The following is a 19,089-nucleotide window of genomic DNA, read 5'->3' as shown; positions in this document are numbered from 1 at the left end:
GCTTCTCCAGGTTTTCTTTTCATCCTGGTTTTTTTTTCCTTTCTTTTCTTGTTTTTTTCTTTTTTTTTTTTTTGCTTCCCTCTCGTTCGTTGCAGTTACAGTGAGACAGGGGCGCGCATGTCGGCACGCCATCCCTGTAGACTCCCTGTAGATTCCCTGTAGATCCCCTGTAGCGAATGCAGTACAGCGCAGCACAGCTCCACGGGCAGGCGGCTAGCGTTTCCCCGCCAACGCACCAGCTCGCCCAATGTCAATACCAGCTTTGGCGGGAAAAGACCGACAGGACAGAAGACGGTGAGCTTCACCCTAGTCATGTCTTGCGCACACCCACATACATCACGTACATTCCCTTATCCCGCCATTTACACCACCACCTACCTACATTTACGCATTTCTCCGGCACGAGTCTGGGTCTGGACAGAACCGTCCCCTTTAATCTGATTTTAAGGAATCTTGGGCGTGCAGGACGAGCGACGGTCTTTTTTTTTCTTCCTTCTCTCACCCACCCACGCCTTCCCTTCTAGCACCGGACGACCGGACGACCGGACGACCAGCCCGTGGAATTGGAATTGGAATTCCTGGGAAATCACTTCTTGCGCATTGCACCGAAAGCGGCTCGCGCATCAGCCGAATCACACCCTCCGTATGCCCCGAGAGCATATTGCTTCTATCATCTGTTTGTAACAGCCCTTTTGAGTGTCGGGCATCATGCCTGCCGCTACTGAAGGCCCGACAGTGGCACTGTCGTGTAAGTAGCCTTCTTTTTCAGCCCTCACCCGTCCACGATCGTGTATGCACTTGCATATGTAAGTAATGAGGAAAGGCACTTGGACCCTAATGTACTGACCGACATGCTTTCTCCACAACAGTCGCCAACAACTTCTGGGGAAAGAAGATGCCGGTGTGCCGCCCTTACTCGACCGCATGCTCGCGGCCAAGCAGACAAATGACGAGCTGCGAGCCTTCTACGCTGCCCGTGCCTCCATCGAGGATGAGTACGCCAGGAAGCTCCTGTCGCTGAGTCGGAAGTCGCTGGGGTCTCACGAGACCGGCGGCCTGAAGACGTCGCTCGACACCGTCCGGGGCGAGGTCGAGTCCATCGCCAAGCAGCACTCGAGCATCGCCAACCAGATGAAGACGGAGCTCGAGGAGCCCCTAGCCGCCTTCGCCGGCGGCATGAAGGAGCGCCGCAAGATCGTCCAGAACACGGTCGAGAAGCTGCTCAAGGTCAAGGTACAGCAGACGCAGACAGTCAACAAGTCGCGCGACAAGTACGAGCAAGAATGCCTCAAGATCAAGGGCTACCTCGCGCAGGGTCACATGGTTATGGGCCAGGAAGAGCGCAAGAACAAGGCCAAGCTGGAGAAGACCCAGATCAGCTTGGCCACCTCCAACTCTGAGTACGAGATGGCCATCAAGGCCCTAGAGGACACCACTGCCCGCTGGAACCGCGAGTGGAAGGCCGCCGCCGACAAGTTCCAGGACCTCGAGGAGGAGAGACTCGACTTCACCAAGAGTTCACTGTGGACCTTCGCCAACATCGCGTCGACCGTCTGCGTCAGCGACGATGCGTCATGCGAGAAGATCCGCCTATCGCTTGAGAAGATGGAGGTCGAGAAGGACATCATCAACTTCATCACCGAGAGGGGCACCGGGCAGGAGATCCCCGACCCGCCCAAGTACATTAATTTCTGCAGAGGAGACGTCGAAGACCACGAATCGATAGCGTCGGTGGACCCGGAAGATGCCTATTCGGTGGCGCAATTCCCAAGGAGTATCAACCCGGCCTTCCGCAGCTCTTCACCTCAGCCCTCGACATACTCGTCTCACCACGATCCTAACTCTTCTCTCGCGCGTGACCTCGCCCACCAGGATCCTCTCCCCCCGCCGGTTCGGGAGCCTGCCTGGGAGCCTGCCAGAGAGCCAGTCAGAGAACCTGTTCGCGAGCCAGTTCGCGAGCCAGTCCGGGAGCCTGTCCGCGAACCTATTCGTGAACCTGTGCGGCAGCCGATGCGGGAACCTATGCGGGAGCCTGTTCGTGAGGCTATTCGCGAGCCCGTTCCTGAGCCTGTACGAGAACCTGTTCGGGATCCTTACGCCTCTACAAGTCGAGAGCTGACACCGCAAAATGGCCCTGGCTCAGTCATTCCACCCTCTGGCAGTCGTCAGTCGAACATGCTGCAGAAGCAGCAGCAGTATGAGACCTCGCAGTTCGCAGCTGTTCCTCACGACCCTTATCCGATGGATGGCATGACGATGCTGTGCCGTACAGACGGCCCTGGCTCCGGCATGAACTCGGCGACAAGCTCCAACTTGTCCAGCCGCGACGAGCATAGCGACTACTCGAACCCTACCTCGCTCTCTAGCATGGAGCCCCCTAGTGGCCAAGTATCGCCTATGAAGCAACCCGAGCAGCCGGCGGCAATTGAGGACTCTCCCGACAAGCGGGTTCTCAAGAAGAAGAGCGGCTTTTTCCAGAACCACAGCCCCTTCCGGAGGAAGAGTACCAAGGACATGCAAGCGCCAAGCAACAGAAACACTTGGGGACCTGTCACTACACAAAATACCCAACACAACTCGGCAACTTCGAGACGGCCACAGATGTACCAGCAACACGAGCGTAGCATGACTTCTGATCGCAGTTTTGCTCCCGAACGTAGTCTGGTTCCCGAACGCAGTCTGGTTCCCGAACGTAGTCTGGCTTCCGAACGCGCTGCCAGCCCTGACCCGATTGATGCCAACGCCAGCCTGGCTCTCAACATTGGCCAGAACGTATTCGAAGTCGCTAACTCTGATCGTAATAAGAAGCAAGCGGAACAGAATGCGACTCCCGCGGAGGAACTGGACCCTATCGCCCTGGCACTGGCGGAGCTGAAGGGAGTGACAGGCAATAAGCAGTCCGCAGGAAGAATGTCGGCCGACCACTACCATGGCATTGCTACCCCAGCACCTGGCTCAGAGCGGTCACAGACGTTCTCCCGATCGGTTCCAGCGCCGAGGGCCAACACTGACGTCGCCGCAGCCAAGCGTGGGACACCACCACCGTCGTACGACCAGCAAATTCAGCGCCTTGGTGTTCCGGCAGCCGCGTGTACGAAGAAGGCAATGCAAGCTACTTCGCGCAAATACGAGCAGCAGACCCGTGAGATGTTCACGCGCCCCCAGCCCAGCTCATATAACAGTGCTCCCGCCGCGCGGCCGTCCACCAGGAGCAGCGAGATGCCGCGACCGTCCACCAGGGGTAGCGAGATGCCGCGACCGTCAACCAGGGGTAGCGAGATGCCTCGGGCACCTAGTCCAGCGGTGCCTCGCGCTCTTTCCCCTGGTCTTGGTACTCGCCCTGAAATAGCCGCCGCTCAGGTCAAACCCCCTGGCGCCGTCCCAACCGCCACCCCAAGCACAGCCCCCAGCACAACCGCAAGCTGAACCTCGACAGGCCTACCGTGTCCCTTCCCCTAACCCTTATGCGGCCGGTCATCAACCGCAGGCACAGGCAGAGCCACGGCAGTCGTACCAACGCTCTGCATCCCCTAACCCGTACGCTGCTGCCAAGCAACAACCGCAGGCGGAACCGGCGCGGCAGTCGTACCAACGTTCGGCATCTCCCAACCCGTACGCTGCTGCCAGCCACCAAGCGCAGCCAGACCCGCGGTCGTCGTATCATGCGCCGTCCCCTGCGCCGTACAACAGCCCCCGGCAACCGGCGCGCAGTGACTCCCGTATGACCACATCGGAAACGGCCAGACGTGGGTCGGACAACCCCTATTACCACCAGAACTCGCCCAGCACCCAATCGGTGAACCGAACGGCATCACCAGCCACTTTCCGAGGCGGGGGAATTTGACCGTCCTAGCAGCGGCCAGATGGGCAGTGATATGGCTGTGCAGCTGGCGCCGTTGGGCGGTGATGACGGGTACGGCTCTCTGCGCGGACGGGGTGGTGGTGGTGGTGGTGGTGGTGGTAGCAGGCCGGGCACCAGCCAAAGCGGAGCAGTGGCGTTCTACGATGGCAGGTCGATGTCGCAGAGCCGACAGCGAAGCAAGAGCGTGGCGGACCCTAGCAGACAGTACACTAGAGAAGGCCGGCCCATTCTCCATTTTGGTAAGTTTACTAATGGAAACTTCTGTTCCATGGGTTTCCCCTTCCCCTTTCGCCATGGTTGGTGGAGATGATGGTGGCTAACAGGGCAATGCAGCACGCGCATTGTACATGTACCAGGCCGCCATCCCCGAGGAGCTGGGATTCAGCAAGGGAGATTACCTGGCGGTGCTGCGGCACCAGGACGATGGATGGTGGGAGGCCGAGATTCACTCCGGCAATGGGGCGGGACGGGGTGGACTGGTGCCCAGCAACTACCTCCAGCCCTGTTGAGAGAGGATGAAGAGGAAGGAATGATGAATGGATGGAGATGACGAAGGGAATGAGGAATGAAATTGGTTCGATTCTTTTTACTTTTCTTTTTGGCGGTGTGGCATATTCACGAGCGGATTTGATTCATGCGAAGTTTTGCAGTTGCATATATTTCCCAGTACAGCAAGCGAGTTTAGCAAAAGGCCCCCTTGGGATGATACATGATGTAAGTGTTGGCGGACATGGAACGGATACGATGCAACTGGATATTGGGGATGGCGTTATTTGTATATTCACACGGCGGATGATGCATTTTCCGAGCATGCCCGAACGAACAATCCAAGAGAAATTACAATGTTCTGAAAACATGTGACGGAAGTAGGCAGACCTCAGCATCCAATGTCTATTGCTATGTATGTATTGCCAGGAGCTATGGCGGGGGCGTTGGGGCGTTGGGGCGCTGGGGCGCTGGGGCGCTAGCCAATCGGCAAGGGTCCCTAGCGAGCTGCTATGGCAATTACAGCAGGCATTACGGAGCACCAGGAGCCAGGACTGGACTTGTGCGGCATGTGCATTTGATTCCGCATCATCATCCAACATGGCATCGGCTTCTCTCCTTACTCCTTCTCCATGACCATAACCACCGCCAGCAGCACCCCCAATTGCTTTGGTGCCAGCCCTGTCTTGTGTGAAGCCAAGCAACCTTCTTTGCTGCCCGCCCTGGCATTCTAGCCAAGGTCGCTGTGGAGAGAAGCAAACGCCGTTACCCCCCACCACCAGACCAGAGCAGCTCCGGCCGAGAGTGGACAGGATGAGTCTCGTCGCAAAGAAAGCCATTGTACGTCTGTCCGTACGCACACCAGGAGAAATACAGGATAGAGAAGAAGCTAACAACAGAATTGCGTCGGTAGGAGCTCGTCAAGCGACCGATTCGCCTCGCCACGGCCCCGACCGCCCAACGGGCCTACATCAACACCTTCCTCTTCATCTCGACCTCGGTCGCCTTGCTATGCATTGCCTCTCTGGCATACCCCATCTTCTACTACAGCTACGTCCCCAAGAAGGTCGTTTCCTTACCGATACATCTACAGTACAAGTGAGTTTGCTCCAGCACCAGCACCACCACTTCGTCGTTGTAATCGATGGGTACGGGGGAGACATCAGACTGACCTGTGTGCCCGATCGGTTTCGCTAGTGTCGCTCCGAATCCATACGGCCTCGCATCGCTGTCGCACGACCTCATGCTCGACACTGCCTACGACGTCTCGGTCCATCTGACCCTCCCCCGCTCGCCGCCAAACCTAGGCCATGGCAACTTCATGGTGGCCCTCGTCGCGACGCGCTCGGTGCTCGAGGACCCGGCCCAATCGTGGGGACCCGCAGCGCTAACGACACCGGTCGACCCCTACGTCGACATCCTAGCTGCGCCGGGGGAAAACGTCGTCTTTTCGTCACGCCGGGCCGCCCTCCTGCCCTACGAGGACCCCTTCATTTCGCGGGCCTCGCGGGCCTTGTTCTTGCTCTGGCACGTCTTGGTCGGCAGCTCCTCCTCGTCGGCCGGGCGTATCACCCTCGATCTCCCCATGGGCGAGCTCGTTGAGTTCCGCGACCAGCTTCCCCTGAGCTTGCTGTTGGACGTCCAGGCGGGCCCGACCCTGCAGGTCTACGCGGCCCGCGTCGAGCTCGTCGCCCGCCTGACGGGCGTGCGCTGGCTCATGTACAACCACCGCATCTTCAGTTTCGTCGTCTGCACCGCGCTGTTCTGGTCCGCCGAGGTGATTTCCATGGCCGCCGCTTGGGCCGTCCTCATTTTCTGCTTCAGCGACAACGGTGGTGGTGATAACGGTGGTGTGGACGGCCCCCGCAAGCCCAAGGGTGGTAATGGTGACGATGATGGCGATTTTAGGGAGCCGCCACCACCGGGCCAACCCACGCCATCTAAGGGCTTTGGCGGGAGCGGCGCGGTGGCGATTGCATCCGGCAAGCTGAAGGTAGAGCACGCCAACGGCCGCGAGCGGCAGCTGGCCATCAAGCAGGAAGAAGAGGACGAGGACCGGAATTGGGCAGGCCGAGACGCAGACGGAGCTACGGATGTCGTCCGGGCTCGGCGTGAGAAGCGGCCGGAGAGTAACGGCAACGGCGGCGACCGAAGGGTCAAGGAGGAAAGTGTCGAGCGTGGCCGACAACGGCCCCTATCTTCATTAACAACGGCAGTCGCTTCTTCCTCCTCCCTGGGGTCACCGAGGCAGTCTAAGAGGCAGCGCGGCGGCGCCGGCGGAGGAGCACAAGAAACGGCAGCTGCTGCGAACGGTGACGCGTACGAGGATGAGGGCTACGACGATGAAGAGTACCAAGACATTGGCGGAAGTGTCGGTGCGGGCACGGGCTTGAGTTACGGCCAAGGGAGTGACGGGTTGCTGCGTCGTCGATCGTCGTCTTCGGGGAAAAATCCGCAACGATAAAAACGGGCATCGCCAGTCGTATCTGGGTTGTTCTCGTTTTGTTTCTGTTCCTCTGTTTTTTAGAAGCTTGGAATTTGGGTGGTAACGGGGGAGCGGGCAGCATTGGCGTTTGTGAAGTGTATTTGTTTCGATGAGACTGGGTTTATTCTTTTACGTCTTCGGAAAGGAGGTTCAGGTCCCTGTTTCGAGATGGTATAATGGATATATCGTGTATGCCGTAGAACTGGCCGGCGGAGGGGTCCTTACATGGGACAGCAGGACAGGAGGCGAAAAGAAGGGGGTTGAAAGAATCCTGTTTTTCCTTTTCTTATTCATTCTGCACAATATATCAAGATACCCTAGCGGAAAGGAGAGAACAAGACAGCACGAGTCTCTACTTCTACAAACTAATAGTTCATTTATCTTGAACCGGCCTGCATGGAAGGGTATTTTGTTTTAGATGAGCCAAAAAGGGACTGTCGAACAGCGTGGGATAATTTCTTCCATTACCTTGCATCAGAAGAGTCCTTTAAAAGCCGTGTGTTCCCGCATCATGTCCAGAGAGAAAGCGGCGTATTATTCGCGCGCGTATATTTTTGGTTTCTTGGTTTGACTTCATCTACCAGGAAAGTAGCTGCGTGGCTCGCGTTTTCGCCCAACAGAGATGATGCTGCTTTGCCAGGCCAGACATCGGGGCACGCCGTCTGCAAGAATGTGACTGATTGATTTCCACCTTCGGTCCAACATTACTTGATTCCACATTGAAAATTCTCTGAGACCCCATAAGTAAAAGGGCAAGGGAGGTCCCTATCCCATCCCCCCCTTTGCCCTCTGCCACACGGTTCCTCTCATCTTGTCCCAACGCTTCTCGAAAATAATTCCCAGAAGAAGTGACACAAAGGGGCCCGTGATGAAAATGTGTATGGTCTTGGAGCCTTCCGGTACCGAAAAAGAAAAACTGCCGTGTCCTGTCTCTGGTTCACTGGTTTCTTTCCCCAAGCAGAAACGCCCAGCAATGCTTGCCAACCATCTCTTTTCCGGTACTCCAAATTCGCCACAGAACCAAAGGCCACGCTGATTTTCCCAGTACCCAAGAGAATCCTGCTGTGGCGCTGCGGTCATGGTAGAGAGGGACCCTGTAACTTGTACGTGATAACTGAATGCGGATATTCGCTATCACCTATACCTGGTGGCATATGCGAGCCGAAGCCGGTAGTTCATGCTCGAGTCGGCGCGTGGGCGTCGAAGATGGTTCACGGCCTGCTTCAGCTTGCTCTGACAGGTAATGACTACACAGTAGATAGCGATACTACAGCTCCTCATCCGACTCGTCCTTGGGGCCCATTACAGCCCCAAGGGGTGCTATCGATTTGCCCTTCTGTTCTGCGGTAGCTCTGGCAAGTACGTCCCCTATCGCTGGCGGGAATCCAGCAGATCGATCCATAGAAACATCATCGCCACTCCCGCGTTGCTTCTTCAGCGGGCTACCGATTGTCGTATCGTCCGAAAAGGCTTGGGATAGTAGATTTGTGATCCCCCCAGAAGTAGTAGGTGCAGCACTTGATCCAGACTCTGTAGGCGTAGACCCAGCAGTTGGGCCATTGCTGGGCGACTTCCTAGAAGCAGCAGCGCTATCAGGCTCGGCCGAGTGTTGTCGCTTCAGCTAATCTTGAGGTCAGCACACCAAATCCGAACACAGCAAGGCTGCGGGTGCCCGGGACTGAACTTACACGAATGCGGTCGATGCCGGCTTTCAGTTCCGCTTGGAGCTCTGCATCCTCAGGGGCCAGGTGGGTCTTGACGTCCTTATCGTCAGTATCCTCCATCTTGAGGAGCGGGTTTTTGCTATCGTCGTCGTCGTCATCGCTATCATCCATGACGCCAGAAACACTCTTTCTCGACTTGCGACGTTGATTTGCCTCAGCGTCTTGGTCGCGGAAAGCAGAAAAGCCCACAGTGCCTGTGTTCTTAAGAGGATTCAGTCCTGAGAAGTCCAATTGCGTACTCCGCCTCTTAGCACCAGGAGCAGTAGTCTTGGTATCCTTGGCAGAGGGCACGATGCCCATCTTAGCAAGTTGGCCTGTAGAACGAATATTAGCATGGCGAGGAAGTAGCTTGGGCAGTACACAAGAACGCACGCTGTCCACGATAGAAGAAGGTGAAGGTGGCGTAAGGCTTGTCTGGGCCGTCGATGCCGGTCACGGTTTGGGTGCTGATCGTCTTAGGATCCAGGGTCTTGGGCTTGGCAAAACTTGTGGTGTGTTCGACATCAGCGTCGATGGCACCGTTATTGCCGCCTTGGTTCCCTTCGCCCTCGTCGTCATCATCGTGGGCGTCGAATTGCGGCGAGTACTCGCCCTTCTTGATCTCGCCTGAAGCTATCACGCGGAACATGGCGACCTTGATCTGGCCCGTCGCCTCGGGGGCTCGTCGTCGTCGTCGTCGTCATCGGACATGGAATCCGATTCGGAATCGACCATGCTGTTGTCGTTGTTCACAATCGGCGACTGGTCGGTGCTGCCGTAGGCCAATGTATCTCGCTGTTTGCCATTCTGTTCCATGTTGGTGCCGGCGGCGGCCGACTTTTGACGGCGATGGCGCCTCTCGAACTTCTGCCTCCGCTTCTCCACCTTCTCGGCGGCATCGTGACCCTGCAAGTCCAGGCCGTTCAGCCACCTTTCGAGCCCCACCTCGCGGAAAAGGAATTCGCGCTCGGCAAGACCACCGCCCTCGCTGTCGGGGACTTGGACCCATCGGCTGTTAACCCAAGTCTCCTCGCCGGGTCGTAGGAGGGTGGCCACTTCTTCCTTGGCTCTCCCGTCAAAGTAAATGTAGGCGGCAATGGTCTCGTTTTCCGAGTTGGTCATGGGAATGTAGGGCGTGACGGTGTTGGCATGTTTGGAGGGGTCCGAATGGGCCGAGGGCAGCGGGCCGGCATAGAGAGGCTTAGGGTGAGGGTTGGCCTCATTGGCCTTGGGGGTCGTGTAGGGGATGGGGGCGCCCGGGTTCAGCAGGGTGATGGAGATGGCGAAACGGGCCGGCTCGTGCTTCTGGGTGTCGGCATTCAGCTGCGGCGAGGGCACGGGTATATAAGTACTGATGCGAGACACGCGAGACTGCTTTTGCATTCCATGCTCGTGGAGCGGGGCTCCGTTGGCGTGGATGCTCACAGCGATGCCCTTGAAGCAGGGCATCGTGTATGAGATACAGTGGTGATGAGGGAAGTGTGGGCAAAAGCGGGAGGCTTTTAGTTGGCGGCACCAGAGAATAATGCGATAGCCAGGTAAGAACGGTGCTGGGCGAAGGAGGGGTTGGTGGGCAGGAAATGGTGGTGGTCGTGTCGAGGCTGCGGCCGAGTCGAATTGGCTGGTTTGTTCGGTGGTGAGAAAGTCGAAAGTCGAGGTTGAGCTGGAAGGTGGTGATGTGATGTGACACCGGGAAGAGAGAGCAGAGCAACTTGACTGGTGACCCAGGTCTGGTGGGTTGGTTGTTGGAAACTCTCGACTGCCCAAACCAAAAAGCCAGGCCAGACAGCAGTCAAATGGATGGATCGATCAGCTGAAAGGTTGCCAGAGTCAATCCAGAATAATTTTTGGCAGACGCTCGACAAAGGCCTTGTCTGTCTGCGTTATTGTTCTATTGTTACTTCTTTTTTTTTCTCTTTCTCTTCCCTTCCCCTCAAAGCGATCCATTCAGGGCCGACGGGAGGAGGGGAGGGGGGTCCAGTTAGGTAGGTATTATCATGCTGTCTGTCGGTCCCTTGTCCCTCGTGCTGGCCTATCCTGTCCATCGCTCTAGTGAGGGGAGAGGGGAGAGGGGAGAGGGAGCGCTGGTTGACCGTAACTCCCAGCACAGCACATAGTACAGCACACTTCCAGAGCCGAAGTGGGCTTTTGCAGGGCAACCCAGAAGCCGTTGCCAATCAATCGGTGAGCTGCGGAGGGTCACAATTACACTTGGCCAGCCTACTTCCTGCTTCAGCTCCCCCCATCGCCCATCTGTACCTGCAGCGGTGAATCAAACGCTCCATCCATCGCGCGCACACACGCACACACACACACACTGTCTCTCCCATTGATACTTACTGTCTGCATCTTTGACTCGCTGCTAAGTATAGATAGATATATATAGAGAGTATAGCTCGAGTACGTACGTCACTCATGAACCACGAATACCTAGCTAGCCCTGCATCGAGTAAGAAAAGACACACCAAAAGCGAGAGAAAGAGCTCTCGTCCGATCTGTTGACAGATGGATCGATGCACGTTGGCACGGCCAGGACAAGCTACCCCACCTGACTTGGCATCACCAAAATGGGCAGCCGGGAACAGTTCGAGAGGGACATGCAATCTAGATCTAGTTGTTGCTTTAGGTTAACCTGCCAGCTACTAGCAAATGAAATGGTGAGGCTAATGTGCAGAAGCCCAACAAGTAGCCAACTATCCAAGTGCGGTGCGTTTGTTAGCTGATAGCCGATAACAACTGCTTTCCCATGCCGCCAAGATCAATCAAACCCCAAGCTACTGTGTCCTACTGCGTCCTACTGCGTCCTACGTAACGTAGGGTAGGTATGCATGCTTAAGTATACAAAACCATCGTGGCCAATCCACATGGTCTGGTCTGGTCACCTTTTTTTTTCTTCTCTCTCTCTCTCTCTGTCTCTCGCTACCGACGGTCGCATGAACCAGTAGCTGGCAGTGATGCGCTTTTGGAAGGCCGTGTAGTCCTCTGTACTGCCTGGCAAAGCACGTCGAAAGACCCACGAAGTCGGTCGGGCTCCGACCGCCGCCGTGATGCCTACCTAACCCACAGTATCCCGGAGTGAGGCAACACCATGCATGCTGTCTCCCCTATGCCGTATACCGAGATTTGCCGGTACGCGGTGAAGCACCCTGCCGCCATGCAAGTCCTCCCAAGTGTACACGAACCCCAATGTCCAAGACGGCGTGTCAACATTGTCTTTGCGAAGGCTGCGATGACCATTATTGTCACTGTCACTGCTACCACCGACAGCACAGGCGAAGATCGCCTCCCAGGACCTTTCCTCCGTCGTCGAAGTGCGCGAGACGTAGAAGCTCCAGATAAAGGAGGCCCAATATCGATTGGAAAGCAGCCTTGCCGCGGACGCTGGTAAGACCTCGCCTGCGTGGATCTGGTTGCGGCACGCCTCGAGGGATACCTCTCGAAAGAAGCAGGTTCGCCACGGCACGCCCCGGTGGAATTTGCCAAGGTTTATCGGATACAGGATGCGTTCGTGCGGGGCCAGCCGGTAGACGTTCTGGTGACAAACCAGCGAGTACGGGGAAACGAGACGGCCTGTGTTGACACTAAAAAGACACCGCGAGGCGTATGAAGTAGGTCTTGAGGGCGACTGCGCGGCTCTCTTGGTTGATACACATCAGTTTAGGGCAAGGCGACTAGTGGGCTTTTAGGACTCCGGAAAGAGGAACAATATGCGGCTTGACGAGGGCGCAGTATTCCCAGATCTCGAGTCGAAGTTCCAGAGGCAAGCGGGGAAACGGTTGAAAGGAGGTCAGAGTCGGACTCCTCTCGCGCGCTCCGGGTATTGCGTCAAGCCAAAGGTAGAGTAGGGGGAAATCTCAATAGCGTGTCGTACCATCTGAGATTCGAGGCACTCATACTGTTCCTCGAGCCGTTCCTCAAGTTAGCAGGACTCAACTGTAGATTGAGGTAACGGTAGGGGAGGGGGTTTGAGCTGGGCGGTCAAGGGTTAGCGAATCCATTTGGCAGAGTTCAAAGTTCAGGTATGGATATATACTCCTCTTGAAGTACACGAGGCCTCAGACCGCGATGAATAGCAACTTGAAAGGCCTTGTTGTCTATTGTCCGGATGATGCATGGCTTAACCAAGAATTGCAAACCTTGGTTTCCCCAATCTCCAAGACACTTGCTCCCTAAGATTGTATATCCCTTTCTTTCGTGGCTACTGAAAGACATGTTATGCAGACGGGGAAGGCTAAAACCTCGTTCACTGCGAAATGCCAAATCATCAAGAGAACCCGTCATATGCATAGAATTGGTTCATCATGTCAACTCAAGGTGTGGTCCGAGTTGACTAAAAAAGCTTGCCGTCTGTGATAGGATCAACCACAAGTTCTGATATTTCAACACGCCATCGCCGGATGGAGGCAGAATGGCAGGCAGGCCAAACCACCAGATACGGGCGAGAGCTAGATAACCCACGGCAGCATAAGCTGCTATCGGAAAGTTGCTTTAGATAGTAGGGGCGGCAGATGTTGGGGAGGGCACAGATATCGTACAACTGGCACGGCCGACCTGGCATGACTCAAGTGCTTCTTAACGAGAAAAGTAAGCCAGGACGATAGTCATGGCACCGTTATGGCATTTCCAGCCACAGCCCGTGCTGGGGCCAAAAAGGTCGTTAAGGCCAAACAGCCATGGGAGAGTGATCCGCCCGGCTACCTCGTCCTAAGTTCTCATTTAAACACGCCAAGGCAAAGAACGAATGGTGTGATAGTTTTTATGAAATTTTCATTATTGGGGGGTGGGGGTATCCTCTAAACTGAACCATGATATTCTATAATATCACCTCTATATTTTCAATCCCTTTTGTTCGTAATCTTCATTCCACGTCAGCCCGTCTTTTGCGACAGCGACGACGCGGCAGTCGTTACTGTACCCATTGGGTAGCCAAACGTGCTCCATGTATATGGCCTGAGAGGTCAATTGTGATGGAATTGGTGAGCGATGGCGGCTTATAAAACCTCTCGACTTCCTGATTGGATGGTCTGAAGGGGCTTCGCTGGCACATGACTGGTCACCACGTATATGGGGGGCGATCCCAGTGGTACATTACCGATGGCAAGGTCTGTTTTGTTTTGACTTGTTTAACCCTCCATCTCCTCGTCCTCATCATCATCATCAGAGTCGAGGTCAATGTCGCTGTCAATGTCGTCCTCGAGGAAGTAGTCGATGGCGCTGGGGAAGATGTCGTCACCGATGGTGACGGCGACGTCGTGTCCGGGAGGGAAGGTCTCGACGTGCTCCTCGGGGAACTCCTCCTCGTCCTCGTCCTCGTCCTCGTCGACCTCGCCGGCCTTGGCGCGCTTGGCCATGGCCTCAGCCTTGGCCTGGACGCTCTCGGCGGCGCTTGTCCAGCGGCCACGGTAAGAGAAGAAGTTGAAGAAGCTGGTGGCGCCAATCTCCTTCTCCTCGATCATGGCGGCGAGAGCCTTGTACTCGGGCATCTCGCGGGCAGCGGCATCACGGGCCTTGCGGGCGTCGCCGGAAAGGGCGGCGTCGAGCTGCTGGCTGGGGTTGGCCTTCTGCGCCTGCCAGAAGCCGTAGGCGGCGTCGGACAGACCCTCGGTCACGTCCTTGCCGGCCTTCCAGTTGATCTTGACGGGCTCGGAGACGAGGCCGGTGGAGCCGTCGTTGCCGTAGCGGTAGAAGAAGGTCTTGCGCAGAACGGTGTCGGCGAAGAAGTCGTTCTCCTTGAAGTGGAAGGTGATGGTCATGGAGCGGGGCTCGCCGAACTTGTCAATGCCAGTGTCGGTGGTCTTGGCGCTGGCAGGGATCTCCGGGCGGTCGACCTCGATGGCGGTCAGGGCCTGCTGGAAGATGACGTTGTCACGGGGGGGTGATGGCAGCCTCAAGCTCGGAGACGGCCTTGTCGAAGACGACGCTCCAGAAGCCGGGGATCTTGGCAATGGAGTGCTGGCGCTTGGCGAAGATGTCCTTGGTCATCAACCACTGCTTAGCGGCGATCTCCAGGTCAACGTCCGAGATGGCATCCTCGAACTGCTGGAGCTCCTTGATGACCGCAGGGTCGATGACGATCTCCTCAGGCATAGACATGTTTGCTTGTGGGTGGGTATGTACCGCAAGGACTGAGGGGGTATATGGTCTATGAGATGAAAAAGAGAGAGTGGGATGTGTATGAGAGAGGGACAGATGTGAAGGAAGAGATGGCCAGAGTCGAGGGAAACCAGCGTCACAGTGACCGGACAGACGTCGATATAAATATTTGGGCAACAGCCTGACCCGCCGCAAAAAAAAGTGACCGCTCTTTTTTTTCCTTCCTGTTTGAGCAATCCAGGGCAGAGGAAGAGAAGAGAAGAGAAGAGAGAGAGAGAAAAAAAATTCTTATAGTACCTTCCATGTCATTGGCGGATCCCCTAAGTGGGTGACAACAAAGAAGTTTTGAGAGTGCGACACTTGGATCTGCCACTTACATGGTGTTGCCTCTGGCGAATCCAATCAGGCACATGCGGCCTGGTTACATACCTACCATGGCGGCAAACCAAACCAGACCAGGCCGGACTGGACGAGCACCGCTTGCCTGCTTGCCTGCCTGCCCTGCCTGCCCTGCCTGCCCTGCCCTGGCCTCGGTCTCCTTGGCCTTCGCCTTCTCTCACTCTCGCCCTCCCATGCTGACAACAGAGCGAGTGAGTGACTTGGGAGAGTAGTGCGCCGTGTCGCTCGAGGCGTACCGGTGCTGAATGCTTGCTGTTGCCGTGCTTGTTCTCGCCTCTGTCCGTTTCCAACAAACTGACTGTCCTACCCCTCGGTCTCCCTCCCTCTATACCAACAATTTCGTATGGCGGGGTAGTTGCCTGTAAGTCCAAGTAAAAATAATTTTGTTGCCATTTGCCCCGCCGACGTTGCCTACCCGCCAGTGTCATCCGCCCCACAGGGGTCTCCTCCTTTGGGAAAATTCGGCCTGAAACTAGAGATCTAGTCCTGCCCATCTGTGGAGTCTGCTAGATTCTTCACAGATTTGCCCTCTCTGACTCCGTAAGGCATCGACATGTTTTTTTCTTCTTCTCCTTCTTCTTGCCTTGCCCCTCTGCTGCGATAGCCGGTCGATAGTTGCTATGGTGCCACAGAGGCATACTGCGACCCTTGGTCAAGCCATCGTGGAATTTGGCCGTCATGCTTGGAAACCCAGCATCCTGACTTGCTATGGACGCCTCTTCACATATCGCCTACTAGCAGTCACTCCCTTTATTCATCCGATGCGGGGAGAGAGGAGGGGCCATCTATAGCACGGGGCTTTCAGACAATGGTACGGAGGAGAACTGTCTGTCTTGTGGTCCTGGGCCATGGTGACGATAAAGTAGCATACCTACTTGGGCACATAGTAGGAGCCGGATAACGCTCATGTTTCCGGAGTGATGAGTTCTAGTTTTGTTCTATCAACGTCTAGTGGCCTGCTGCAGGTTCGGCTCTCACTAAAACGTTACCGGCTTTATGTACTCCTCGTTCTATAGTGTGTGTGTGTGTGTGTGTGTGTGGTAATAAGAATGTTTAGATACACGGTAGGTATTCGGTAACGAGAACTCAACCTGCTTAGACAGTTCACACTTGACTTTGACCTGGGTATGTATTCATCTGACATATGATTTCAGACCATGGTCTATTTCCATTGGACGCCCGCTATATCAAAACAAGGCGCAGCATGCGAAAATTTCTCGCTGCGTCGAGACTTACCACCCGCCCCAGAAAGGGGCGGGTGGCTTCTTTGCACGCCATCATGAGGCCATACTAGAACATCGACTTTTTTGGTATCATTCCAAAACGACAAGTTCATCATCGTCCTCTCCATCGTCCAGCAAGACCATTTTGTTCCTCGCGAAGTCCCCTCCCAGGCTTTCCCTTCCCGCCTCACGTATCCCCTTTTCTGTTACAAACCGCGTCTTTTTGCGAGCCGGCAGTTCAGCTTTCTCCCTGCTATCCTTGCCCTTGATGGCCGGCGTCAGACTGACTGATGACTGGAAACTACCGCCATCACTAAAACTGCTGCTAGCCGCCGGGGCAGCGCTCGTCGCGCCGTCGAACCTCTGACCGTTTTTCATGCTGGAAAGCTTATCCTTTAGGGAGGTGCCCCAGCCCAGAGCTCCTTCAGACTTAGCCTGGGTAGCTGGCGCCGTCTTCGCCGCCTTGACAGACGACGACGACGACGATCCCGTGCTAGATATCGAGTTGAACGACGACAGGTTCCTCTTGCGCTTAACAGGGCTCAGGTGAACCTTCTTGGCGTCTGCTCTCCTCGGCGCCACGAGACCTAGACTTTTCGCATCGTATGCCGGCGTTTGACTCATGCGTGGCGAGTCCTGAGCTGTACCACCGGCAGATGATACACTAGATCCCAGTTGGCTTGTACGGTCGGTCATTTTCATGTATTCCCTGCCGGCACCACGACCAATATTGCTGAGCTGCTTCATGATCTCTCGCTCCTTTTCTTGGTGCTCCAGGCGGCGCCTCAGGGCCTCCTTGCGCTCCGCTCGATCTGCAACCCCTCCAAAGGCCAAATGCTCACCGTCGATGAGACTCGCAGCACTAGCATGGGACACGTAGTACTGAGAGCCCGAAGCACGATCGTAGTTGCTGGTGGTGCTCTTCCTCATATTGTCGTTCTGCCATTTCTCCCGGTGGTTCTTGGGCCGAGCCCCCATGCCGCTGCCAACTGACGAGTTGATATCTTGCCGGTGAAAACGGTGCTTCTCCAGGGCTGCATTCATGTGAAATTCGCAAAACTCCGTACGTTTCTTGTTGACCCAGGAATTGCAGAGGTTGCCGTCCTTCTTCACGCTTTTGCAGTACCCCAGATCACGCGCTGTTCCAATCTCCAGGACGGTGTCACCATCACTATTCAGCACTATACTAAATCGGCCTGTGTCTTCGCGGCCCTTGGGGGAGGCATGATACTCGGGTTCAGAATTGCCACCAGGGTACCTGGCGACAGCTTCCAATAGCGGGCAAAGGCAGAATCGAAGAGGAAAAGGTCAAGTTGCCAAGTCAAATCCACGAGTTGAAGCACCATATACTTGCCACGCGGGTCGTCATCGTCGGCGAACCGGTTCTTCTTCTCTTTGAGATCCGATCCGCCCGGTGGAGGCTTGTGAGCTTTCGGATCGGATTTGGATGCAACAATACCCAGTACCACGATGTCTTGTTCGATATCTGGCAGCTCGAAGTTTGGTGCCTTGACACAAGCTAGAAGATCCTTGATCAGGTACGGTTTCTTCCCCGAAAGGGTGCGGGCTAAGACGCTGTGGGGGAGGATGCGTTTGGAAAGATGTAAGGCCGAGTATGGTTCAAACGAGGCTGCTTCTTCAGAATTCGCCGCGCCACCTTCACCGTCAATGTTGTCGCCTCTCCGTACGCTGGGAACCGTATTGCTCCTTTTAATCCTCCCGCCTGCCAGGATTTCCTCCCGGCTGTACGATCCTTGCTCCGAAGGCGCTTCAGGTATCTCTACAGCCTGGCTCTTGTATTGTTCCACTTCCTCTTGTTTGACCTGGAACGTGTCGTTTCTGACACTTTTAATTCGGTATTGCCTTTCTTTCCTTGCCGCCTCCTCATTCCTTGCCTCGGCCAGTCTTTCACTGAATGATTTCGGCCGGTCTCGGTTTATGAGGTTCTCCTGGTTCGCAGCGGGCGTGCGCGATCTTTGCAAATAGCCACTACTAGGTCCGTCGCCGTCGCGCGAGCCTCGTTGGCTAGATGCTCGCTTCAACGAAACATCTTTCGCCTTCAGACCCTTGTCAATACCCAGTAGCACCCGGCTGGGTGACTTTTGACTTTGAGAAGTCTGCGTCCGCCGCACCGGTGAAACGGGAACCTGCACCTCTGCCTGAGGCTGAGGTGGGACTTGTTTCGCTTCCTTTAGCATTGTCGCGCGTGACTGTGCCCGGCTTGCGGCTACAATGTCATGCCCTGGTGATGGCCTGGTGGTGGTCGAACTGTTCAGGTCCACGGAGCCTCCGGCCTGTTTTTGTCTCCGCTGGAGCGCTTTCAACTTCAGCTTTGCCTGTATAGCTTGTAGCTTCAGCTGCAGTGTCTCCTCGTCATCTTCCTCGTCCTCCATATCTACATCCAAGTCCTCATCGTCCATGTTGTTTTGAGAAGTGGCCGACCTTGCGGCAAGGGCGGACATAGATCTAGCCCGCTTCAGCGGCGATGGTGAGGGTGAAGACCGCTCCGCCATGCGGCGCATTCGTTCGCGGCCGCCGGGCGTGCTGGCGAGGGCTTCGTGGGGCGATCGCGGGGGCCATTGTGCTGGTGGTCCTGCTCCGGATCCTTTAAACGTGTCAGTTAGGTCTTAAGATGTGGGTAACCTCGATTAGCGAACATACTTTGAGCCATGTCGGCTCGGTGCTGGTGTGGATTATCACCGTACCATCACAGGTGTTCGGCTGTTTACTGTGCAAGTGTTGTGCTTCGTATTGGCTGTGGTACAAAGAACCGGGTTGGACAGAAGTCCTCGCTTGTTGTCTATGCAACAGCCAGCCCAGCCAAGCTGGTTTGGGTTC

General features: G+C 55.8%; 7 protein-coding genes across 7 annotated transcripts; 4 read left to right on the top strand and 3 right to left on the bottom strand.

Annotated features, from left to right (window-relative positions):
- Positions 1–924: 924 nt before the first annotated feature.
- On the top strand, positions 925–3,426 carry PG986_012312 (uncharacterized protein; the record flags this gene model as incomplete). The annotated part of the gene is made up of 1 exon (XM_066848534.1): positions 925–3,426. One exon carries the CDS (start codon positions 925–927, stop codon positions 3,424–3,426), a length of 2,502 nt encoding a protein of 833 aa, XP_066695230.1.
- A 236-nt stretch (positions 3,427–3,662) lies between these two features.
- PG986_012311 (uncharacterized protein) lies at positions 3,663–4,371 on the top strand (the record flags this gene model as incomplete). The annotated part of the gene is made up of 3 exons (XM_066848533.1): positions 3,663–3,719; positions 3,819–4,101; positions 4,196–4,371. 3 exons carry the CDS (start codon positions 3,663–3,665, stop codon positions 4,369–4,371), a joined length of 516 nt encoding a protein of 171 aa, XP_066695229.1.
- A 790-nt stretch (positions 4,372–5,161) lies between these two features.
- Positions 5,162–6,812, top strand: PG986_012310 (uncharacterized protein; the record flags this gene model as incomplete). Its single annotated transcript, XM_066848532.1, has 3 exons — positions 5,162–5,188; positions 5,262–5,446; positions 5,546–6,812. The coding sequence occupies 3 exons, from the start codon at positions 5,162–5,164 to the stop codon at positions 6,810–6,812; spliced, it is 1,479 nt and encodes a 492-aa protein (XP_066695228.1).
- A 1,288-nt stretch (positions 6,813–8,100) lies between these two features.
- PG986_012309 (uncharacterized protein) lies at positions 8,101–9,985 on the bottom strand (the record flags this gene model as incomplete). Its single annotated transcript, XM_066848531.1, has 4 exons — positions 8,101–8,454; positions 8,522–8,871; positions 8,930–9,209; positions 9,269–9,985. The coding sequence occupies 4 exons, from the start codon at positions 9,983–9,985 to the stop codon at positions 8,101–8,103; spliced, it is 1,701 nt and encodes a 566-aa protein (XP_066695227.1).
- A 1,639-nt stretch (positions 9,986–11,624) lies between these two features.
- PG986_012308 (uncharacterized protein) lies at positions 11,625–11,924 on the top strand (the record flags this gene model as incomplete). The annotated part of the gene is made up of 1 exon (XM_066848530.1): positions 11,625–11,924. The coding sequence occupies one exon, from the start codon at positions 11,625–11,627 to the stop codon at positions 11,922–11,924; it is 300 nt and encodes a 99-aa protein (XP_066695226.1).
- Positions 11,925–13,659: 1,735 nt separating this feature from the next.
- PG986_012307 (uncharacterized protein) lies at positions 13,660–14,629 on the bottom strand (the record flags this gene model as incomplete). The annotated part of the gene is made up of 2 exons (XM_066848529.1): positions 13,660–14,382; positions 14,438–14,629. 2 exons carry the CDS (start codon positions 14,627–14,629, stop codon positions 13,660–13,662), a joined length of 915 nt encoding a protein of 304 aa, XP_066695225.1.
- A 1,712-nt stretch (positions 14,630–16,341) lies between these two features.
- On the bottom strand, positions 16,342–18,922 carry PG986_012306 (uncharacterized protein; the record flags this gene model as incomplete). The annotated part of the gene is made up of 3 exons (XM_066848528.1): positions 16,342–17,432; positions 17,483–18,856; positions 18,913–18,922. 3 exons carry the CDS (start codon positions 18,920–18,922, stop codon positions 16,342–16,344), a joined length of 2,475 nt encoding a protein of 824 aa, XP_066695224.1.
- Between the last annotated feature and the right edge of the window lie 167 nt (positions 18,923–19,089).

Source organism: Apiospora aurea, assembly GCF_038362705.1.
Source record: "Apiospora aurea strain CBS 24483 chromosome Unknown utg000008l_segment0_segment0, whole genome shotgun sequence".
NCBI classification, from domain to species: Eukaryota; Fungi; Ascomycota; class Sordariomycetes; order Amphisphaeriales; family Apiosporaceae; genus Apiospora; species Apiospora aurea.
The sequence above is the reverse complement of the archived record's forward strand: the minus strand, read 5'-3'. Positions and strand labels throughout refer to the sequence as shown.